Source organism: Catharus ustulatus, chromosome 1, assembly GCF_009819885.2.
Source record: "Catharus ustulatus isolate bCatUst1 chromosome 1, bCatUst1.pri.v2, whole genome shotgun sequence".
NCBI classification, from domain to species: domain Eukaryota; kingdom Metazoa; phylum Chordata; class Aves; order Passeriformes; family Turdidae; genus Catharus; species Catharus ustulatus.
The window spans coordinates 108,604,885-108,630,939 of NC_046221.1; the positions used below are offsets into that span (position 1 = coordinate 108,604,885).

General features: G+C 37.5%; 1 protein-coding gene across 7 annotated transcripts in view; it reads right to left on the minus strand.

Annotated features, from left to right (window-relative positions):
* Positions 1-26,055, minus strand: part of PTPRM (protein tyrosine phosphatase receptor type M) — a 447,605-nt gene that overhangs the window by 191,115 nt on the left and 230,435 nt on the right. For all 7 annotated transcript variants that reach the window (XM_033068182.2, XM_033068164.2, XM_033068169.2 and 4 more), the window contains 3 exons: positions 23,369-23,478; positions 20,876-21,077; positions 16,613-16,715 (listed from right to left, as the gene is read on the minus strand). In XM_033068182.2, the coding sequence (XP_032924073.1) occupies positions 16,613-16,715; positions 20,876-21,077; positions 23,369-23,478 (415 nt within the window). The remainder of the gene's footprint in view (positions 1-16,612; positions 16,716-20,875; positions 21,078-23,368; positions 23,479-26,055) is intronic.

The window sequence follows — 26,055 nt, forward strand, 5'->3', positions numbered from 1 at the left end:
GACTGACTACAAGATCTCTTTACACTCATTATGAATTACTAAGCATTGCTTAATTGCTCTACCAACTGATACTTGGCTTCTTCCATAATTAATTCTGGTAAATGTAAGCTTATAATCTTTTTGATAGGTATGTCACCATTAACTTTTTGGTAACAATAAATCATCTCTGCTGACAGCTCTCTCATGTTTAAGGGACAAGAACATCCCATTTGCATTGCCCAGGTAGTGGGTTTTTTAAAAGGCCATTTGAAACAGAAGATGCTTCAAAGCCTTATAAATAGACTAAAACACCACAAGTTTTACTGCAAGAAGTCCAGAATGCTGTAATCCCATCTCTGTTCCACATGTCATATGTGATACTCAGCTCCCACCTCCAATATGCTCAGCTCCTTTCAGTATCCCCCTAACACTGGCTTGAAAAGAGGTGACACGTGCTGTGGCTCCTTCTGGGCTACATATCGGCTTGCTGATAAGTGAATTGTAGCTCTCTGATGATGGACCACACGAAATGAACTAAATCATACTCTAGCACAACCTAACCCTTCAGATGCTGATCTGGGCCTTTCACAAAAATTTCAAAGTATGTGAGAGGCGTACTATTTATGCAACATTCAAACTATTGCTTGAAAATTTCCAGGAGGTCCTATATTAACGAGGGAGGGAAGGAAGGAACATACAGGCAGATGAACAGGATAATACTTAAGACTTGCTTTCTTAGGAAACCAGAAAAAAAATCAGGTGTAAACTTTAACTTATTTATGAGTCAGAAAGTTTAATTCTGATCTTGGACATGTAATATAGCACACAGAAGACAAGGAGTATTCCCTTTCTTCATTTTACCAGTGAAAAGTTTTATTCCTACTGAGTAATGACTCAGTCCCTCTAGGAACCAGATACTATTGATCTCACTCCACAAGGCTTTATGCTCTTAATTTAAACCCAAGCAGCAATATCACTAGCTTAAATGATTCTGGTCTAAACTGAACTAACCTAAAGCTTCAGATCCTCCAGGGCTTTGAGACTGACTTCATTACTAAGCAGTACAAAACAGGGATGCATCCTACTTTCTTTATGGTCTTCTCACAATTTGCCTTTAATACAAACTACAGAGAGATTGGGAAGTTACTAATTCCACAAAATAGTCCACAAAGCCACTATTCTGGTATCTTCTGGTGGTCAATGTGGAAAACCTGAATAAAAAACAAATAAATAATTTTCAGAGAGTGAGTTATACATTCAGCTGCTTATTACACCACTCCTCACCACTGCCAAGTTGTCTACAGTCATATATAGGTATCCTTTCCTCTTTTTCTTCAGAGCACTTCAATTTCTTTTAACTTGAGATGTAGGAATAGAGAAAGCATGATATATTGACTTGCATAAAGTGAAACAAATTGCTCCTACCCCAAATAAAACTGTGCTCTCACCTGCATCGATCCCAGGGCTTGATCTGGCCATCCTTCCCACCACAGCAAGGCTACACTTATCTGCAGCCAGAAACACACTGCAGTTCCTGTCGTGACCATGAGAGGAGGCTTAGCTCCTCTTCATCTCTGCAACAGAGCTCTCCCTTGGGGAAGAGCCTGCTCATTCTCTAAGCAACTTCGCTGTGTACAAACAACTACAAATAATTAAAAAAAAATTGCAGGTATGGATTTCAAGAGGCTATTTCTGCTGTTAACAAACAATGAACAAACCATTTCAAGTGCAGAGCTTGCTCTACACTATCTTGCTGGTGATCTGTCCTTAATTTGAGTACTTTCTTCCACTAATCACTTATTCAAAGCAAAGAGGGAAAAAGGAAGAGGGTAAGAGGGAGGTGGAGAGAAAGAGGGATGCAGAGGAAAAAAAGGAGAGACTGAAAGGGAGAGGTAGAGGGGGAGGGAGACTTCTGTGTAAAATCCTGCTGAGAACAGGGATGCCAGTCAGTCACAAGTTATGTGGGAAGTTTTTATAATGAAAGCCACCGATCATCAAAGTTATCTAGGTTTATGAAACATTTCCATCCAATCTTATTTACAGATATTTATATGGTAAGACTTTCTCCATCTTTCAAAATTTGTATCAAAAACACCTTATTTCCATCAGAATAGCTTAGAGTAACACCCACCATCTCCTTGGTATGCAGTATAGTGCAAAGAAATAATTTTGGTTTATTCCAGTTTAAAGGACAAATAACAAATCAACTTAGATGTTCAGATTTTAACATTTGTCATGCTGTGGAGGTGTTTGTGCTTAGCAGAGCTCAGATGACAGTGTGTAACTCTCAGTACAAAGAGAGCATGACCTAAACTGGTCTTGCTCATAAAATGTAATAATGAAAACAGTTAATAGCTGGTCTTGCACAGACCATTTTTGTTAGAGGCCACACGTCTGATATAATAACACAACACTGAATATTTCAGTCTTGTAACTTTAATTTCTCTTTGTCCTGGCTTGATCAGGATAAGATCAGTTCTAAATTGCTTTGGAATATTAGCTGGGTACCATGAATTTATTTTGTATTCTCTCAACCATAACTCATTACATGGAACTTGTCTGGCATCAGTAAGGCACTATGGCTTTTGTGTGTGTATGTGTGTGTGGGAGCGTGTGTGTGGCTCAATACCCTGCTGCTAGGCTATTTAGTGATAAAATCTGATATAATAAAATATTAATTACAGCTGAAAGGTTGGGCGAGAAATATGAACTCAATTACAGTCCCATATTGTGAACAAAGGGCATAGTGAAAAAATCCTTTAGTTATAGATGTTTGGGATAATAAAAGAACAACTAGAACATTAGACTCAAGCTGAGTGATCCCTAAAAGGCCACCTGTTATTAATCTTCACATCAGGCATAGAATTTCAAGTAAATTAGGTCAAGATGAAAGACTTTTGCTGTAGATTTTTTTTTTACTTAACTAATTTAAAGATTTCTTTATCTGAGTATTTTTTCTTTGATGTCACAGTAATTTAGTAATTAGAAATTTGTAACAAGCACAAGGACACAGCACTTGTAATGAAAGGTTAGATATTATGTATAGTATGCAAAATAAACACCTTATATGGTGGCAAGAATTAGCAGTTTATTCTAGAATTCTTCATTTCAGTCAGACTGCCAGTTTCTCAGAACCAAACTGTAAGTAGATGTGGTTATACCATCTTAGAAAACCTCTTTTTTTGGTTTGTTTGTTTTTCAAAAAATACCAGCTGTGGAATATCAGCTATTCTAAGACTTCTTAATACATATTTTTTTCCCATCTATTTGATTTACACGAGTGTGAAGTCAGATGCATTATCAAAGATTTAGCAGAATGTGACCAGATTGCAAACAAGCACAACTGTGAGCCAAAGTCAGTCCAAATCAAATAATATGACCTTGAAATCCTATGCTTAGTAGCGAATCAGAAGAACTAAGAAATCTTATCTATTACTGCAGGCTAAAATGTGCCATTAGATCATAAAATAAGATTCTTTTTGTCCGATGAACTGTGTTTTCTATTAACATTGTTTTCTATTTCAACAAATTTTGCTGAAACTATGGCAGTATATTTTGGTACCACGCCAGAAAACAGACTTTCAATGAATTTACATTTATGATACTTGGAACAATCCAAAGACCATTTCAAAGCTTCTTAATCAGCTTTACGTTCTTTGCTTAATTTCTTTTTAAAAAGAACACAGAAAAATGGTAAGTTCATAAGCACAAGATAAAAGTATCTTGGTACAGCAAGCAAAGTGCTTTTATAAGCCAATATTACACCATTTAACTCACCAGTTTTCAGGTTGCCAAGGCCAATTTACAGAACAACAGGAAAGCATGGAAAAAGGCATAAAGTCTTGTCACAGTTTAAAAGAAATTAAAGAAAGCAAAACTGTCCAAAATAATTTAGTCTAAAAAAGAGCAAAGTTAGAAGGGATCTGAAGGAAATACTCAAAACAGAAAGCCATGTCAGGGTTGGCTGTTCCTTTCTTTTCAATCTGCCACAGAGAAGGAAAATGCTGATACACAATGGTACTGAAGTACACATCAATGAGGAAGATACAAAAGAAAATTCCAGGAGTCTGAACACATGCAAACCAATATGCAACAATCTGCAAGATCACACAGCCCATCAGACTCAGAAGTCTCACTTCTGCAAGTGTGTGCCTAACTTTCTGATACTCAAAGACAAGCTCACTGCTGCTCGAAAATTGCTTATGACTGGAATGCAAAGATTCATTACAACACATCTTCAGCTCCAGCAAAGTTGTCGCTGGCACCCATCAGATTCCACCTGGTACCACTCCTCTATGTGAGGCAGGAAGCAAAGGAGAAACGGATCAGGTATTTTTCTTACTAAAGAATAGGATGCCATGCTTTACTCTGTCTTCACAAATTATGTAGAAAATACATCTAGCAAGCTATGAATGACCAATTTACTTGGATTCTCAAGAAAACAGGAAGGCCAATTCCCACCTAAGAGAGGCAATTGTAGTTCTTTAAGTCTAAATGGGATGAACGTGTTATGTCATTTTCACTAAATAATTCTGAAATTCAAGCATCTGTTTTTAAATAAATACTATAATATATTGTTTCCATTCTACAACCTTCAGAGTAGATACGATACAATAAAATACTCTACTGGAATTAAGTGAAATGGAGTAACAGAAAAAAGCAGCAGTCTTCATGCAAGAACCTGCCCAAGTAACATCTACTTTCAAAGAAATACAGGGCCACTTTCAAATAAGAGATTTCTTCCTCAATAACCATGAAGAAAATCAATAGCTACACAAAGTTAAATCAGAAGAGCAGTGAAAAAAATACCTTGAGAAATTATGTTATATCCTTAAGGAATTGGAACATTCCCTCAGATCTAAATCCACACATAAATGATAAAGACACACTAGTTCTCCAATTTACACGTATTACATGAGATGCTACGTCCTAGAGCAGTGGTTTTCATTCTGTTCTCCACAAATTTGTAGAAAACGCAGTTTGCAGAAAGTAAGAAAAACATGCAGCTTCTGGATTTCAGAACACAACAATAAGAGCTGCATGTATACTGAAATATCTTCAGGGGTTTATGAATAAAAAAATAATTCTATTAAGAGAAATGGATTATAAAGATTACAGGTGTTACTCTAGTTCAATGTTTTCTAGTAAACAATAAACTACTGCAATGCTGTAACTATGCTCTGGAGAGTGTCCATGAGGTGTGGACAGTCTGGAAATACACCAGTGTTTGTGGGCATGACTATGGCCAGTTGCACAGCTTTTATTTATGAATGTGAATTAATATGCACATGCAAATTGGTCAAGGGGTCTGGATATTACACAGAAATTAAGAAGTAGGATTTAGAGCAGGAGATCAGCTAATGGATTAATAACACTGTTAACACTAAACATATCCTACATCTTCTACAAAGCTGTGCCCTGGAATTTAACTACTGAATTGAGCTGGGGAATTAAGAAAATAGATGTATTAAAATGGGCAGTTTGTAAGTAGAGGGAGAATGCTTATTTTTTCCCTTTATTTAAGGATGCTCTGCAATCTGCTGGTTTGTGTACAGCACAGGAAGAAAAATATTTGCTGAGGCAGCTGACTGAATACACAAGCCAACTTCAACAGGTTTTTTGATTCAAAGCTTGGAAACTGTTTACTGCTCATTAAAGCACTCACAGTGGATATGAAGTTTTTAATCTATTCAGTGAGAAGATTCAACGTAGAACATGGAGAGACTAGCTCCAACAGATCCACTATGGTCATTTAAGATGTGGTCTCGTTTGTCCATCTTCTCTTGCCAGATGCTTTGTTTTCACGGGAAAATTGGTGAGAAGTAGCACATGCCTGTGCTTCAGTTGCAACTGCAGAAGCCAGTGTAATCACTTAAGCACCCAAGGCACAGGCACATTTTCTCCTGCTGGCTCTGCTGTAGGAGAGCAAGACCAAAGCAAAAACAACCACAACAGAATTCTCGCCTCTCAATCCTATCGTCTCCTTCCACAACTTAAATGCAGTGGGTTTCGGTCCAGCAATTTGGAAACGGAGATTACTGTGCTCATTTTCATTCTTTCTTCCCTACAAAAAAGCTCTGCAGGGCACTTTAATCAGCAGTGCAAAATGATGCAGGCAGATACAAGCAAACAAGTCAGTTTTTGTGGCATCGTCCCCAGTTTTCAGGACTTCTGTGGATAAATACAAGGCTGACCTTCTATTCTGTCAGTGAAGGTATAACTCTTCCTCCTCCCTGCACTGGGAATGACTCTGGTAGGATTAGGTGGCATAGAAACCTTGGCAGCATGACATTGTACAGCTCTTCCCACAGGAAATCTGGCTGTAGATAAAAGATTCGGTACAGTTCAGGATTAGCACAACTGTTAAATACAGATGAGATTTTGGCCTTGTGCTTCTACTACCCTACGAGGCTGTTCTTGAAAACACCTCCAACTCTAGATGTGAGAATGCAGTTAATTCATCTGTCCTCATCTGATTTCCCCATGGTACTTTCTCCCTAAATTCAACATTTTTATAATGCCTTACACATCTATCCTACTGCTCTCTGAGGCTGTTTTAGGCTGAGGCTTTTACACTTCTCCTGACTAAAGAGCTGGTGCTTTCAGTTGTAGAGCCCAGTAAGTGACTCTAATGTTTCTTTGTGTCATTTAATGTAATCCAGTTGAGCAGATTAGCTTTTACTTAGCAATGCTTTAGAGTCATGATGCTTGTTGTAAATGCCAGTGATTTCCTTTCCTACTTAAATGAACAGCATAACAGAAAGTTTACATGTTAATATTCAGCAAAATGATTACTCCTTCAGCATCAAGTGTGGGGAATGACAGTGTTTCACTTGGAGTGCATCTATAGCCTTTCTTCCTCTTTCCATGCAGCATTCCTCTTTATCCTCTTGTTTCCTTTAACATTGCTTAGTATCAAATAAAAGCATTTATTTGATTGCTTGCAATGTGTGATCAAAATGCTTTAGTACAAATGGTTCAGTGGTTTAGAATGGTTCAATCAAAAATTTATACTGAGAGTTAGGAATTGCCCCAAATTACTTTGTTCTGGAAACCATAGTCCTCCTGCTGTACATGTAAGTATTAGCAACAGAATTTTTTTTAAATGCAGTCATTTAATGTTTGCTAGTGAATAAGGGCTCACACAAACTTGCTCAAAATGCACAATACTTGAGAAAAATTCCTAAGGTCAATGGCAGAATGGAAATGCACCATTGTCAAAAAATCCGTAGAAAAGCCAATTAAAGTGACACTGATTGCTATGGTGTTGCAACCTAAAAAATCCCGTTGACTTTTTGCTCCTTGTCATTCAGACAACTCTGATTCATGTGAGAATCTTGACAAAAGTTTGTGCTCTTTTGGAGGGTGTCATATATAGAACACTGAAAAACATACTTCTGGCTGTGTGACCATAGTGCTGTGTGACTCTAAGTAGCTCTAACTAGCACCACCTTCCTGATCTGTTCCAATTCACCACTGCCTAAATAATTTATATTGGAGCTGTTTACATATATGCTCTCTGAACTAAGATTGTTCTCCTTCCCCTCTGAAGTATATTCCTCCAATGCATTTTCAGAAAATAACCATTTCTTCTCTTGGCCTTTACTGGCTAGCTAAAAACAAGTTGAGTTCTCTTGGTTCTTCCATATGTAAAACAGGTTTTCCATGACCATTTATGCCAAAACACTGCACTGTTGTAGTGCAAGTACATTGGTATTTCTTGGTAGATCAGAACAAGGAGCTTCATGAGGTCCTGCCAGTGTCTTGTACAATGGTGCTCACAGTTTGTCACCTCTGCTGGAAATCCCACCTGCAAGTACAGTCTATTTGCCTATTTCACAGCCATGCTGTGTTTTGATAATTCACAGTCATACTGTAAGCCATCCACACACACTTTCTTCTCCTCTGTTGGTTCCAAAAATGAGCCTCTATCTTACAACACTCGTCCTTCTTGTTAACTCATAAAAGGCAAACTTTGCATCTCATCCTGAAGGCTATACAGCATTTTCTGTTCAACATCCCAATTCAATGCTGCAGACAGGGTTACTGTCAAACGGATTAAAATGTGTTATATTTATATTGTAGATCTATAAAAAAACCAGGCATTGGGTCACCTCTCAGTTGATAATTCAGTATGTCACTATACAGCACAGTGAACATGTACAGTCTCTGTTTCAGAGCTCTTAGGAATCACTTAAAAATACGTATTTAATTTACATACTTATGAAAGAAAAGGAACTGAATCTTGAGACTCACAAAAAATAGAAAGTATATGGCATATCTAGAGAACAGAAATATTGATGTGCAGCATTGCCAAGGCTTGAGCACTAACAAGGGCCAAGCAGATAGGGTTTCCAGTAAGACCTGCAAACCTGACTTGAGCACTTGTTTAGTCAAATGGGTGAACGAAGACCAAAGGTGACATCACTCTTTCCACTTGGGTCACCGCACTTTGGTATGTAGAATTTGAGAGGAAAAATACTGATGGGATTCAAACCTTTGCAAAAACAAAAGAACTGAGGTAAGATGATAAGCTACAGTAATTTCACACCGACAAGGATATGGGAAGTGCACACACATAATACACGTTAAGGTCAACAGTGAAAGCTCCCAGAAAGAGCAGTGGGTTGCATGTGCCTAGTAACTCCTAACCAGTTTTACAGGAATTTAGAATGGGTCACTCAGCACAATGGCTACAATCTAACATACATGTGATGCACACTGTCAGAAAATTACTTTAAAATGTCTCCACAAAGTACAACCACACATAATCCTGTTCAACAACCACCTGGGAAAACACAGCTGGCCCACATACTCCCCCCTTCAATCCTTTCCTAGCACACAGTAAAATGAAAACAAATCCCTGTCACACATCAGTAAGCACAGAGTAACAGCATCTCTTCCTTACATTTTCAAGGAGTGCTCTGGTTGTTCTGCATTCGAACTCAGGAATGTTTAAACTGAGTACTCCTTCAAAAATCATGCAGTGCAGTAATTTCCCGTGATGTTCATAATTCCTTCACTGTGATCCCAACATTAAATGCCTCCTTCTCTCAAGGCAAGCACCCAGGACATTTGAGCCCCCTACACACCCAGTGGGAGAAGGTAGGATTGTACCTCTCAAACTGTCCCTATGGGATAATCAATGCACCCAATCGAGGAACTTCCTAAACTCAGACAGATGTAGATACTTACATTTAAAGACCTAAAATACAGTTTATGTGAGATTTTGACTGCATAGGTCTATATCTGCTTAAGATACAAGTGTCTGAGCTCTCTCAGGAGAGATGTGACTTTCATACCAGTTTTTTCCACAATCATCTAACAGCTCTAGCAGGTGTGCACAAACCAGAGGCTGGAGTTAAATACTGTTTTCAACCTGAGAGTCTTTCACCACACTGCTCCCACACCCCAACCCTCTGTACAGCATTACTGTGGTCTCCTGAGGCTGGCCTAGCATGAAAACACAAATACAAGAAAAATCAGAGAGTTAGGAGAGTGTACACGATGAAACCTGTATAATGAAGTGGAGACTTTCTTTATTCTGTCCATTACTTCTGTTTTTATTTAAATACAACCTGAATTGTAACACACCAAAAGTCCCATAAGAAAAGAACATGGACTTCAGGTCTCTTGTTTGCCTGAGAGGAGCTTCAGGAACTTTTTACTCCTAGTCAAAGGTTTCTGCTGCTTTATTGGAAAAATATGATATTTGAGAACAGGTTGGTGGCTCAGACTTGCTAACACTGAGCTGCTTAAAATCCATCTAAGCTATTTATGCAACACTGTCCTCCCTGTTAAATTGCTGGGAAGGTCCCCAGGAGTGTTGTGACACTGGCCAGCTACCACTCTCCCCAAAATTTCCAGACATGAATCAGGGCCCATTCCCAAATGGCAATCTGTTTAGGGGTCCTAGTGCCTGGGAGCTCTGCAGCAGGAATACAGAATGGTTTTAGCCAGTTGGCCTCAGCACAAGAGAATGGTACTGGACATACAAATTTCACTGGTAAACATGCACACAAATTTCACTGGTAAATATGCACACCTTAAGTTTGAGCTCAAGTACATTAGTCTGAGCACTGAGTAGTCACCCCTCTTAAAGGGATCATGAAAAAATGACCCTATTTCGTTCCTTGAATACTCAGAGATTGAGCTGTTCATTTTAGTAACTACATTTGAAAAACATGTTTTATCAATTCTGACTTAAGTTGGCAATCCAGAGCCAGAAAAACAGGTGTGAGTTTCAAGAGCTAATGATTCACTGGTTGAATTATTGCTGTACTTCAGCCTTCCTGAGGGAGACTGGAAAAACCCAGTGCTTCAAAGGATCTTAACAAAGAAACTGTATAGATGAACTGGACTATCACACTATCAGAATGAGAGACAAGTAACATAGAGAAGATTATCATAAGGAATTTTGCAAAGATAGGGTCTCCACTGCAACTTACTTAAGGCCAGCATGTAGAAAGAAGGTTAAAAAAAAAGCAAAGCCTCATAATAGTGCAGCAAATTTTAAAGTTGCTAATTACAATGAAAATCTGTGAGAAAGTATTAGTGAGTTATGAAACTGAAATTAATCTCCTCAGAGATATGGAATAACCTATTTTCTCTTTTATTCTTGAATTGCTCTTTCTTGCTTTACTTATTATAGATTAATTCCTATTAATTGCTAAATGACAGGTGTCATTACGTGCTGAATTCTCAGTGAGACAAATTAGTACTTGCAGAAATCAAGAATCAATACTCATTTTACCCGGGGACTATGTGAGAAGTCACAGCAAAAGAACCATGGAAATTTCTGAACAAGACAACGGGACATGTGAAGCTGCACCACGCATGTCCAGGCAATAGGTACCATAAATTCTAGTTCAAGTCACAGTAAAAAAATCCAAGGACAAGTTCTACTGCATAACAAAAAAGAATTACAGCATTTTTATAGCATAAGCAATTACTGCACTGTTCCCTCAATGAAACAGAAATTGACCCTTCTGCTGTAAATAATTATACTTGTTGCTATAAAGAAGTGACAATTATGGGCATTAATAAAACCCAATCCCTTCTCTACCACAGACATCCTCAAATAACTTTACTGGTTGCCTTAGAGGTTGTAAAACTATGATTTGGAAAGAGTTGACCCTATAGCACACAATTTAGGCCTTTATATTTACAGACCCTAAGCAATAGAAAGCATGCTTGTGGCAAGCAAATTAAAGAGTTCCCTTCACACTCTTTAGATCCTGTAGACTCACAGTAGGCTGTATTTTGAATATTAGTGAGTGAGTAACAGTACTTAAACATGTATAGTCACATTATTTCAACATGCTCATTTATTTTTCATAAATACATCTAATATCCAGACTGTTTTATCTGAAGCTTTCCGAATTCTGCTCATTATTGTACAGTTCTGATACTTCTCTCCTCAGTTGTGTCTACACAGGATTTTCTTTTTTCTCATTACTGCATTACCATGTAATGCCACTGGGAATAGAAAGAAATTACAAAAATATGATAGCATTACATAATGTGCAAGGCAGGAATTTTGAGAGGACATAGCTAAAAATGAAGATACTGCAATGTCTTTATCGACATGTGGTGTTGCCATGTTTTTGTCCATACAGAACACTAACATCTCTTCTCGTGCCAATCAGCATTCTCCCATTTCAAAACTCATTTGCTCACATATTCTGAATGTATAATTATACTCATGATGTCTGCATTCATAAATCATGCACAGTAACTAATGGTGTGCAACAAAGAAATTCAGACAGAGATATCAGGAACTTTGAGAAGTGCATTGCAACTTTGAGGCCCAGCCTGTGATCACAACACACTCACAAGAGCAATACAAGTGTCTCATGGACTTTTCATCGTAATGGAAAGTATCCTGAAACTTTTGTATTCAGAGTGTTTGAAACCCTGTTGCTTCCAGTGATATCTGCTTGTGTTTCTAAACAGCCTGCCTGGCTTGCTAGTTTGGTTTTTTTTTGATTTCTTGATTGCCAGTGAAACAATTAAATCTGCTGATCTCCTGACCAAGAGAGTGATTTTTGTAAAGAATAAAGGCAGGCAATAGCTTTTCTAGAAGGCTGTCAGACTGGAGAATTCTGAAAAAGCTCTATCAGTGTTGAGATGACCCCATTTCCTCACATGGAAGTGGCTGGACAGTGCTGCATGACCTAACCTACGTGGCACAAGAGCGCCAATGCTGCTGCCAGCCTACGAGGAAGGGAGCGGACACAGCAACAGAGGAGAGACAATGGTCAGACATGGGGAAAGAGGGTCCTCACAGCACCAGTCATGTTGAAGGGAGGAGATGAGGCCCTAACACACTCCTCCTGCCCTGCAGTATGTGTGGCAGGCATGGGAAGGCAACTGTGACCTCTGCTTCACGCATAGCACGAGGTGATTCTGTGGGGAACTGCTGCATTACATGCGAGACTTTGCATTTCGAGGTGACCCCTCAGATTAACTCACTCCATCCTTCTACTGTCAGTGGGTAGGAATTAGGTGTCCTCTGTCATTCATTTAAGAACTATCAAACTCTGAGTGCTGTTGAAATAGCTAAGCCACATACAGAATTAAACACTCCTTGAACTTGGCTGACAAAGGTTTCTTTACACCATTAGAATTTCCTGTGAATCATGCTGTTCCTATGCCAGGGACCAGATAACCCTCATTCCAGCTGTGACAATGAACCAAGTACTTACACAATGCCTTTAAAGGTCTGGATAAGCCCAAACAAAATGTGCATTTCTGTGAAATTTAGGCAATCTCATGTGTCCCTCTGATGAGGTAGTAGAAAGGAGTGCTTATTGCTTTAGATAACATGTAGTTTGAAATTTATATGGTAGTTTCCAGTTGTATTGCAAAATATTTATTATCTTATTATGGCCTTTTGAAGTATAATAATAATGTTACTTCTTCAAGGCAGAGAGATTAAAAGTATGTTTCAGAATTAAGCACTTTAAGTAAAGAGATGTTTGCATTATTTTCTCAGTAGAGTTCTTATTTATGCAAATGGAAGAAGTTGGGCAGTTGGGTGATAAAGGACCTGCATGGAGGGTACACAGATTGCCTTCACTCTAGAATGCTTAGCTCTCAACTCACACATTTCAAACTTTATTTGCTTCCTTCTGCATATTTTCTTCAAGCTACTTTTAAATTATACCACTTGGCAATTGCTGCAATTGTCTCCCTCACATTTGGTCATCCTGTTTTTTCATTTCAGAGTGGAGTAGGAAAGTACCAAATGTCTGTGGCGTCTGTAAGACTAAAAGGGTTGGCTGAATGGGCCATTAACTGGCCCAAAGAGTTTAATGGGGCAAATCCAGTTGAGCAAACTCTGTAATAATGTAGTATGAAAAGCAGATCATGAGGCAGAGAAGAGCCTAGATGGTCTTGTCATCTTTCTTATCCATTTTGCTCCTTTCTCAAGTCTGCTCCTCACAAAGACTTGCTATCACCAGGTAGTTCCAGCGTTATCTGAGTCAAAAACTTCGGGATGTTTACTATTAAAGTTTTTTGAGGATGTGGCATAGAATAGCAGGAAGAGGGTGGTATGGGGACAACATTTTGCTGCTAATGTAAACAGATAAAAGAAGTGGAAACACTTGACCTTTTTCATGGCAAGACTGAATAGAAATAGGTAGAACAAAGAAAACTTCATTCTCCTGCTGAAGCTAAAATCTTTCAAGATAACTTTTTTTCACAGGAGGTCACAAGAATCTTTTATAATGCAATGTGACAAACAATCTAAAGTTCTAACACAGTTGAATGTATAAATAGCACTAAATGCATGCAGTAGCTGAGCATTAAGTTCTCATTCCAGTGTACGAGCCAGATCTTTGCAATAAATTAGAATTCCTTAGTTGAGTGTATGGCACTGACCAATTTGTACATTTGAAGAAAATTTAGCTCCAGAGTCTTCTGAACTTTAAGCTAACTTGCCCTGGAGAAGTAAAATGTACAAAATGTGTTGCCTTGGAAGAGTGAGTTCCCTCTCAACAGATGTTGAAGAGCCCTCATAGAAAAAAATATTTGCATTTGTATGCTTTTAATGTAAATGAGTCAAAACTTTACTGACTCTTAAACTCAAATTTCTGAAAAAAAGAGAATATCTGCAATAAGACATATATTACACAATTTCCACAAAGGAATAATCTTAAATTAAACATTTCTTGTTTCATTTAAGCCTTGTAAATTACAATCACTCTAAAAGTCAAAATAGCTTAGCCAGCTGTTAAACAAGTGCATACATTCATCATTACTGAACGCATTACCGCTTTAAACATATATAATTCCAACATAATCTCCTTGAAACAAAGACAGCAGCAGCCATAAAACATGCTGGACCTGAAATGGAGACAAAGCAAGCAGTATTTGTTGTATTAAAAAACCGACAAAATACATTTCAATCATGTCCAGTCTTATGAATTCTAAAACAACCTGAAATGCCATTTGGCCTTCATGATTATTGTGTACTTCATCATTGTAAACAGAGCTTTCTGAACATTTCTATAAAGTCTGTTTTTTGAATCAACATTTAAGCAATCAGCATTGCACCTTCTCTCTTTTGATGTTGCGCTGGCTGTGTGCAGATCCTAAGTGGCATAAAATATCAGGATTTTTCTTATTTAAGAAGAGAAGAAGAATTTAATTACAGGAAATAAAGCTGGACTTCAGAATGACCTCAGGTATCAGCTTTGTTGACGTGAATGGCAGAATTTGTGCTCTCCTTTTCCATCTCAGAAATTGAAGAATTTTATGTGTCATGGTTGATGTGTTGATCAATAAAACAACAACAGTCATCAACTGCAAGTTTAGTGCCATTTCAAATATCTGCATTAACCAAGCCGGTAGCTGTAGCAGAATCAATAGACAAGGCATCTTGCCTAGTGGTGTGGATAAATGAAGTATGACTAAACTTTTAACACCCAATGAATACAGAGTAAGATGATAAAATCCATATGCAGAATGTGTTTTGCAAGCCGCGTGCTTGGAGTGGAATGTACTATAAAACTTTAGAAGTATTAAGAAATTCTTACTTTCATTTTCACTCTGCTTCACCCAGCATTTACACTCTAATTTGGCAGTCAGCCTTCATTCTAAGACCTGTTGCAGAGGAGCTTGGTAGGTTTGCTGCTGTGTGTTCATCTGTCAGTTCTGTAGCTTCATGTCACTTTAAATCTCTCCTCCCATTTCCTTAACCACTCATCCACTTATTTGGCACACTTTCATCTCCTAATGAGCTCCTTTTTGTTGTCAGTGAAGTTTCTGATATGTCACTACTGGTATAGGAGCCAATCATCTTTAGTTCAAGATGCAGACAAAAAGAATGAAACCATTTTTTTATTAATAGCCTAATATGTTAATGTTTAAACAATGATTCCAACTTGTATCATTTTGATCCAGTGCTTGAATTCAGAAGGACTACACTAGAGCTTTGTGAGATAAAGTCAGACAAATATCGGATAATTCTGTTTCTAATCTAACCTGCTAAATCAGTTTCATTAAATGTGCTGTAATATTTGCTGCCTCTTTTTCTTGAGTGGTTCAGACTTCTGTGTCTGAAAATGTGCTACATTTTCTTTTTAAAAAGGTGTCTGAATGAATGACTGAATAGCATTTCCAAAATGTACCTATGTACATAAAATATATATAATTAGTATTAAAAACTCCTAATTATAAGAATTGTATGAATATTCTGAAAAAACCCAAAGAACACTTCTTTTCATTCATGCACATATGAGCATACCAGATCTCTATTTCCCAGATGAACTGAAATTATCAAAAACTTCAGCACAGGATGGAAATACATGATAGTCACTCAGTATACATGGAAACTCTTCCTACAGTAATAAAATAATTAAGGAGGATACACAATTACCCAAAAGGAAAAACACCCTATAGCTGCGAAAAATCTCTCTCTCACCTTTGGTTTTTTTTATTCAGAGTATTGAGTTCATTACTGGTTCTCATTTGAAATAATCTAATAATTTCTCTGTCTTCCTCACTGAAAATCAGGCATCCTTTATTCTAATAATGAAGAACTTACACAGTACCATGTATCTGGCAGGGAGATAAACTTCTGAAAACTGGAAATTCATTAATGGATACTTTACAACACTGAAGAATCCAAGATATTGGTTTAAAAGGTTGCTTTTTAAAATTATTATTTCTGCTATCGTGGTCAAATACTGAAAATACTTTACATATATTACAGTACATACTGTTTAAATTGGCTAACTTACTAAGAGTTGACTACCTTAAATCTGTGAAGTAAACAAGAAGATTGAATATTAAAGACAGTAGCTCAGCATAAAAAATGTGATATGCCCTTGAACTTATAACACTGCAGTAAGCAATTACCTTAAAGAAGCCACCCAGACAACAGAACTATGGCTTTGTTCCTTATCTTCAAAGAACAAGCCACTTGCATCTGGATCAAATCCTTTAAACAATACGTGAACACTCAACATCAAAGCACTTTCGTTTTCCTCAGCTATTTAATTTAATTAGAGCTAATACAGACATGAATTTAGACACTGATTGCTGTGTAGAAAATCCCCAGAAAATATGCTCCGAAATCAATCAATTTGGTTTTTAATTCCATAAAGAATTTTCCCCCCAGTACCTGACAGGAGCGCCTCTGCTCTGTGCAGGTTTCAGCAAGACTGTCACAGTGCTGTCAGTTTGATTCAAAGGTGTTTCAAGTTCATATGGTGGCATAGAGGGTGCTAGAATAAGAAAAGAAAAGAGGCAAATAAAATCATTATTCTTGTATTTCTTCTTTCAAGAGTCATATCTTTATTTGAATATGCAATTTTAAAGGTTTATTCAAATACAAAGACCACACTACAAGTCTAAGATGCTTTCTGTTACAATGAAAGTGTGAGACAACTGTTAAGTAACTTCAGGGGAAAAATAACTCAACAAATCCCAAATAAAGAAATACAAGCTCACTCCCAATTTCAAGACAGGAAACAGATACCAGTGGGAGTAAGTTTGCAGAAACTATTGAGAATCCATCACTTGGAAATGAAAAGTTATCTTAAGATCAACATCTGCAAATATGCATGCTGAAGTGACTATTGTTTTTGAAAACGTGCCCAGTTTTCTCAGTATGACAGCTCTATCAGGATGAACTCTCATAATTTGTTTTTCCTGGAATTTTAACTAGTGCTATAACTGTCCTGGGTCTATTGTCCACCAAGACAAGAGTTTATCTTACTCTGAAGCCCCACTCAGCACTTCTGCACACTGTGTCTTCATTAAAGATTTACAGTTGTGATTAAAACAAATGATGCCTCAGTTACTGCCTTTTCTATTGCTATTTTCTTCACTGCTGTCATCTACTCACAATTGTATCATTACATTGGAGGGAAGGCTACTCAGTTAATTGGTTATTTGACAGGCTGCCGTATCCTTATTGTTCACTTGTTAATGGTGAGGCACAATTAACAGATTTAAAGGCTAGAGAAGCATGAAGTGGTCATTACAACGGTCTCTTCTCACTGCAGAATAACGCAGGGCAATTAAATTCCCTAAACTAATTCCTGCTTGAAAGGGAAAACACATTTGGTGGGGAAGAAGACCTTTTCCTTAGAAGATTCTTCCAGAGATTCATTTACTTATTCTCAATTCACTCAATTTCACCTTACTGGATACTTTGTGTGCACCATACCAATAGAGTGCATTATTCTCCACATACAGACAGTATCAACCTCCAGCAAATTATTTTCAAGTGTATTTTCCAATAATTTTCATTTTTCTAGTAGTATCTGCATCCACTTGAAAAGTAAATGAATTTCTCTCTCTTTATCCATAGTGCCCTACATATCCAAGTAAGGACTGCATTAAGAAATGCACTGTACTCCACAATTCCTCAGCCTGCTGTGAAAATGTTAAAATCTTCATTGCTTTTCATTGCTATTCACCAGTTTTGAAACGTTTCACAAATAAATTATTCTTCAGAAACCTCCCTGTATGCTGAGAGGGTTTAATTCTGTTTACAATCCTCAATATAGGGCACAAACATTTAGACTAAAAATTTTAAGTAATTTGGGTACCACTTAGGTCATACTATCACACACTACTTTAAAGATTCAGGCATACTTTGCAGTTCTGAATATCCAAGACTTGTTCATATAATGCCCCATTCTCAGCCTGACCATCCTGAAAACAAGAATGGACAGGAACTGTAGCTACAAAAAGCTGTATGAACTCAGAACATTTCTGACTACTCTGTCATTTCTTGCCCTCGTTCTACTGCCCACATCTTAGCAAATATTTTGATTTTCCTAATTTATGACTCCTAAGTCCTTACTTGCTCTCTATTAATTTAAGTGTCCCTACAAAGACCAAAACTGTGTTCCTGTCCCAGATATGAGTTGAGGTTCTCCCAGTCATAACCTTTAGCCCTGGCTACATTTCTCTTCTCCTTTCTTCCTTTACTACATTAGGACTCTTCCTCCTCCACATTGCTTTCATGTAAAGAAGGAACTTGTTTATAAACAGAGGAGCTGGAAATATTAACTGTAAACTAAAACACAGCAACTATTTCCAGTAAGAGTACTATTCAAAACACTTGACAGGAAATATACAGGTTTTTATTAAGAAAATGTAGTTCAGAATTAGACAGAGTAAAATGCAAAAATTGGTCAAATTGAACTTAATCTGCTCTAAAAGACAGCGAAACCTTTCATCCAGAAATGTTCAGAAGTTCTGGTTCACATCTTGTCCAAAATGGAGAGCACTGGCCACATGAAAGAGCCTCAAAGCTTTCCAGTGAAACAATGAGATCACAGCCAACAGCACTGCAAAGAGGGTTCTATATTCAACAGCTAAAATGCCAGTCAGGACTTTTCAATTATATCAAAAAATACACCTTTTTTTCTATTTTAAATTCATCAGAGATTGGAGGCATAAACACTTCTTGTTAGTACCGTAACTAAGAGGAAGCAATGAGAGCATGGGGTGCAGACAAGACAGTTCGCAGAACATGGAGATTTGCCTCACTCTCAAGCACTCCTGCAATGCCTGTTGCCACTAGGGAATTTTTGTTGATGACATACCTTTTTAGAAAACAACAACTTAAGATCCAGTACTATTCGCAAATGCCCAGATTCTCATCCATACTGAGTACAGTAATTTCACAACCATAAGGCACACCGGACTATAAGGCGCACCCCTGGGAAGTCGGCAAATTTCACAACTTTGTAGATCATATAAGGCGCACTGGACTAAAGGGTGCACTTTTTTTTCGTAGCAAGGCTCCGCCCCCAGCTCCCCCCGTGTGGTTGCTGGCTGAGGCCCCGCCTCAACCCGGTAGTCGTGGGCCCCCCAGCCCGCCTGTACCCAGCGGGGCCGGGCTATGCCTGCTGCTGCTCGGCCCCGCCTCCCTGGGGCCGGGGCATGCCCCCCGCCGCTCTGTGCCGCCTCCACGGGGCATGCCTGCTGGGGTGTCGCGGGCCCCTGGGCCCCCCTGCACCCGGCAACCCCGGTCCCACAGCCCCACTTCTACTTGGCAGCCGTGGCCCTGCCGGTTCCCCCCGCAGCTCACGGCTCACACTTCCGGATTGGCAAATTTCCGAACTTTTGCCCATATATAAGGTGCACCGGACTATAAGGCGCACTTCCGAGTTCAGGCTAAAATTTTAGTCAAAAGGGTGCGCCTTATAGTTGTGAAATTACTGTAGTCTCCATTCCTCATTCTAATAAGGTGTGGTCTCATCATCCTAACCCACGCAAAGTTTTGCTGTGTCAGAAATTGATTTTTGACAGAAAAAATTGCTGTTCGGTACAAGAAAGGGGATGGAAAACAAACTCCATCTTTACTGATGAGTGTTAATTATGTTTCATGTTCCATACAGAGTTAATTGTCTAACTTGAAAATCAGTAACATTTTTGTTTCTCTACAAACAGCTGCGTTGGCAGTAACTTCCACCTTGCATTAACTGTCCTTTCCTATAATAGGATAAGAGAAATCATTCAATTTCTGATAAACACTTGTCAGTTTTTTGCATTCCAGTGAGGCCAGAAAATGAGGGATGGGGAGAAGTACACAGAATGAAAGTAAAAGAAAATGAAGATTTTGCACCCAAATGCTTTCTGGAAAGCCCAGTTGACCAAAAATAGGTAAGGCAATTTTCTATAAATATTATCAAGGGGCCAGTTTATTATTGAACTGCCAGTTTAATTCTGAAGCAGACTGTAGAGAAGTGAAGAATAAAGGGATTTCAACTGTAACTTTGCAAAACATTTTGTCATGAATTACATAAGCATTTTGGAGGAGGGAGGGCTTGAAATATTGGTCAAGGATCTGCAGAAATGACAGTCATGCTGCTGTTATCTGAAAACCTAGTCCTGATGTTCTTGTCTAATACAGTTTCATACCCACTTCAGCCCCCATGCCTCTTAGAACACTGGTAGCCTGGCAGCTAGCTACAGTTTCTAAGTGAGCTCTAGATGTACAGCATCTCTGCTCCACTCTCGATAGTTCATGGCTCATTAAAGAGATTTTCCAGCACTGTTACTGCTCTAATTTAGAATCATGTCAAGGCTGACTAAGCTCTGAATGAAACCCTCATCTTCAGGTCCAAAAAAACCTTATGCTAAATACTGCAACTGCAGCTGGCACTGGCTGCAAACACATAATTCACAGGGGTTTCTTGAGTGATACGTTACAGTTGTGAACAAGAATTTCAGAATACTAGCTAATATTGAAGCACTTGGCATAAGCACTTCAGATATGGTAATGTATGTCACTTTGATATCTTTGGGGATGAACGTGTTCTTCCCTTTTTCAATTTGCTGCTTGCTAAATTCTAAAGATGTAAACAAGAAAAAAATTACCCAACTCATCATCATAAGGAAATAATATTCTTTGACCACGTACCTGATATTTTAGTTGTGAACTGATTTGTTATTGGAGGTCCGAAGCCTTTAGCTGTGCTGGCTCTGATGGTGAAAGAGTAGGTAGTGCCAGGATACAGTCCAAAAAAGAGATAGTGTGTTTCATTTCCTAGCTTTGAGACTCGTCCACTTTGATTGGATAAATCTATTTCTGGGTCAAAGGAACTGACTGCTTTGTAGGTGATCTGCAAAAGAAAAAGAAAGTTATAAACTGCCTTGAGCAGATGGACAGAGATTGCATCTTTATCCAGTAAACCCTTCTGATGTATGCGCTGTCAGACATTTTATGATAAGCTATCTTACTCTCTTATACTCTTCAAATCCTGAATCTATGAAGGGGCACAGGAACTGAGTTGTAACTCGTATGAGTTATTACTTTTATAGATACAGAGACTTAGAGGTAGCTAGATTACAACTCTAAAGGATGAGTTCAAGCTTACATTAATTCCTTCAAGATGCTGGCTTTAACAGTGTCATATTTTGAATTCATCTTAATGTTGGTTTTGATCAGTAACAGTAACAAAACCAAAACAAACAGATAAAAACTGAAAAATGACCGAGAGGGGGTGCAGCCCCCCAGTTCCAGCTGACTTTACTATAATTACACTTCTCCCTGAATAAGGTTATCTGTAAAAGATGATAAGGGCAGCTTAAGGCAATTTTTTCAAAAATTGGGTAAAGCTTCTATTTTAGTCTGAAGCTTAGCTATTACAATTGCTAATTTGGATTTTTTCAGGTTATTATATTGCACCTAGGTCAGATTCTCATTTGGAGGGAAGAAAAGATAAATGTTAAGTAATATATGCAGAATGTATATTGTATCCTCAGTTCCTTCCTTGATTCAAACAGTATTTTTAGTTTTCATTACAAATGTAAGTTCACAGTAAAACTTGATCCAGACTTCTTCTATTAATTACTGATTTCTATGCACAGTAATGAGAATTTAAAAATATGAAAGCCATTTAAAAATATGAAAGCCATTAAAAAATTAGAAAAGTAGAAATGAGTCACCCCTCCTTTTTGCTTTTAAAGTTTCATTTTCATGCGAATAACTCCGAATTCCTTATTATAGAAAGTGATAATTGACATTCTTTTTGCTATACTCATCCAATATCATTTTAATTAAGAGGACCCATAATACAGTACATAGACACATCCAAGTGTCGATGTTACACACCTTAAACACTTGCAATTTCCTAAAACCTCTGACCTAATGAAAATTTTTTTTTATATGAACCACCTAATAGAACATCAATGAAGAGCTGAAAATCAGTAATAAAAACTCTCATACTATTCAGACAAATGCCGATCTTATTACAGTAGATATAGGCATACCCTCTACAAATCCTCATCCATAAACTGAACTCAAAGTACCTTCAAAAGCACTCAACTAACCCTTTTAATTCTAACAGATGACAGAAGATTAAACCACCAACTGTCTGAACTTTTATCAGTAAAGAAATTAAGGCAATGTATTACTCCCTATCTCAATACAGCTGATGGAGTTATGTGTGTGTACACATCTAAGGATGAACTGCCCAGATGCAGCGAGTGAACTCCTCAGCAGTGGAATTAGACACGCAGGCATGTTCCCAAGTAGAAACCAGTGTTTCTATGTACATAAAATGTTTTTATCCACCACCATGTGTTTCTATGTACATAAATCTAGCAACAGTAACAACATTTACACTTAACTAAAACATTCTGATTCCTGAATACAGGCAACTGTCGGGGTAGCTGGAAAGTTGTTAGCTTTATAAAAAATCAATTCATACTTTTTCATAACATTTTATCCTCTTACAATAAAATAGTTTTCAAAACAGTATCAATAGGTTACCATTCAATTTAACTTTTCTTTTACACTGTATCTCATTTAGGTGGGTTTTTTTAAACAAAGCATTTCAATATCAATTTTGCAGTAAGGTCAGGTAAGAAGCTTAACAGTGATTACTGTCTGACAGCTTAATCTGTGCAGTCTTTTGTCAATTTTTTCTAAGAGGTATTCAGGCAGAGCTTCCACATGAGAAAAAGCAGTGATTTTTAGACATCTAACAACATACAATTTTGTTGAATTTGCATTTTAAAAAAGCTAGATTTTTAAAATTATGCCTGCTTGTTTCTATTACAATAGGCTTCCTATAATGATGCCTATCTAAATGTGACATTGACTGTAACCACTGTCTTGTGTATCTTATTTTTTAAGGAATTTGCGAATTTGTCTGCCAATCTTTTAAATATTTGATCTAGAGTACTAGATGGAATGCTGCATCATAGTTATAGATACAGCAGGTTTCATAAGTTGGCAATTCAAGGACATGTTGGGTAATTCACACCAACATTATATTTACTTTAAAATGGTTACTGTTTTTAAAATGAACTTAATTTTACATAAACTGTAAAAACACATTAATTTTTAAATAATTATGCACTTTGGAAAATCAAAACTAGAAATAAAATGTGGCAAATTTCTAAATACCTCATACAAAGTAATCACACCATATGTTTGCGCTGGCTCTCTCCACTGAAGAAAAATCTTCTCTTCAAAGGTACTCCCTTGAATGGACTCAAGTGGCACAGCACTCGGGACTGACAGATTAAAAAAAAAGAAGTGGTTTTAAGAAAAATCTCAGAAGGACATGCTCTGCTTAAATATTTGTACTGCTGAGGCATAAAAACCATCCCACCATAATTTCCCCAAAGACTGAAGCAAAGGCCAGGGTAGCTCAGGAGGAGAATGATTTATTTCACATGACACTGCCATTATGTGTTGCCTTCAGTGTAAGAATGAATTAGTGAGTATCACACATTTCCTGTAAACCTCTACAGATAATTAAAAAAAAGGACAAATCAGCTTTTAATAAGGAACTAGGTGATGTCTCAAATAGGAATTTTTACAAGTAAAATCTACTCGTGATACATTTTTATCAAGAGTGTTACTTCCCAAAGTGGAAAACATATTAAACATTCATGTATGGGAATGGACAAGCACTGAAATAACAAGGTATAGTTTCAGAAGACAGAACCAGAAATGTTATCTTGGAAAGATTAGCCACATATTGCATTGAACAGCAACACTCACTGGCAGTAGGCCTGAAAACCTGCAACAGGATGGACATAAAAAAAGTGTGAAACAGTCAAAGTAAAAATCTGACATTATTAATTTTTCTTAAAGTCTCTTAATGTGGGAGAAAGACCTGTGAAGAGTCAGGGATGTCCGAGTTTCTCATGAAAGGTATGCAAACTGCTCTCAGGTATCTTCTTGTGCTTCCCATTTGTTCTGCAACTATTGCCTTATCCCCAAGACAACACAATTTTCAGAAGAGACATGTAAATAGCACAAGGAAGTGTATCTGTGATTTCATTTTGTAACAATACAGGCAAAGCTATGTGAAAAAAAACCCTGAAAAATGCACACAGGACTGCTGTGAAGCAATAGGCATTATGGCATTAGCACCTCTACACAAACTCCATGGGAAAATCCAATAGAAAGATGCACATAACATTTTCTACTTGCCACAGAAAGAAGGTGGAAATACTTGCTGCATGGTTGAAATAACTTCTCAGAGAAGTTATTTCTCCCTTTCTGAGATTTACTCAAATGGTTAAGGAATAGAAAAATCTGTAAGCAAGACATTTGGTGACTCCTTCCTGTTGGCACTTCTGGTACAGAACCTCCTTTACATTTCTGCTCCACAACTTTCTACTGTTCCATGTTGTTTGCTGTGGGAGTTTACCAGGTTTAAGGCTTTTTGATTACCTCTCCGTAACTCTCCAGAGAACTCCTTGCTCTACCAAGTGGAAGCTCCAAGGACACAGCTTCTGTGTGCACCAGTAAAAATGACACCTTCAGGGCAACCTTAATTCTGGGCACTAAACCTCATTTTCAAGTAGCAAAACTGGCAAAACTCATTTGGAATCATGGGATTAATGGTTTATGTATAAAGGAAGAGGAATTATAATAGAGTATAAATAAGATGGAGGTAGAGCAAAGCACTGTGGTAACCTCTCAAATTATCTGAAGGTCATAAACTTTGAGCATTTGTGCCATAAAAGGGGGTTCAAACACTGGCAGAGGTCACCCAGAGATGTACTCAAACTCAACTGTACAGGGCCTTGAGCTATCACTTGATCTTCTGTGAGTAGAAGGTTGGACTAAATGAGCTCTGGCAGTCCCTTGCAACCAACAAGATCGTGTGATTTGAAAAATTATGATGATTATTTGGGTCAGTATACTCTGTTGTTTTACATTCAGACTTACATACCTCACTGAACATGTACAGTATGCTAAAAAGCTGTAATTTCTTTCAAGGTATTCTCTCAGACACTGACTGGTTTTTAATAAGTCCTGAAATAACATGAAGTTCCAGAGGGACGGGAACTAGAAATTTTACATAAAACACATAAACATCCCAGGCAAAAATAAGCTCCTTAGCATTGTCATCCTACAACTGGACTGAATTAAATTTAGAGCATGACAGCACAATTAATTCTAATTAAACATTTCTTTTTGTTAGCTATGCTTTGCTGAATACGTTGCATTATTAACTATATATTCCTAAATTGTTTAATTTATTCCCTCATATATTTTGATTAGAAATTAGTACTACATAAAACCAATACAGCGTGTATTAAATAATTTAATAGGCTTAAATGACAGACTTCAAGTATTCATTAGAAAAGGAGCTCATCATCACTGAAGTTTTTAGAAATAGAAATAGAAATATTTTCATTATGTTTTAAGGAAATCTATCATTGATCTGGAAGAATATACAAATCTATTCCTGTTCAGATTTCAGATCATAAAAATGGAAGGAGCACAGATCTGTTATTTAAGCAATTCCAAGTAATTTGACAAGGTTCCTTTGAACTGTATGCATTTAAAAGAAGCAAAACTAAGGTCAAAAAACTTAAGGTACACTTGTAAGGGGCTATATATCAGCACAGAGTATTCTGGAAAGGGGAAACTGATTCCTGGTGCATGACCAATTCAACAAGGAAGTCACATTTTGGGGTTGTAGCTTACAGAGCTTCAATAAACTCTCTGCATGTGTAATCAAAATAATATCACAGAAGACCTGGGAGGATGGTATAACCCTTTCATGCAATATAACTAGAGCATTGTAGAGACACATTACCAATTCTGGTGTCTCTGCATCAAAAAAG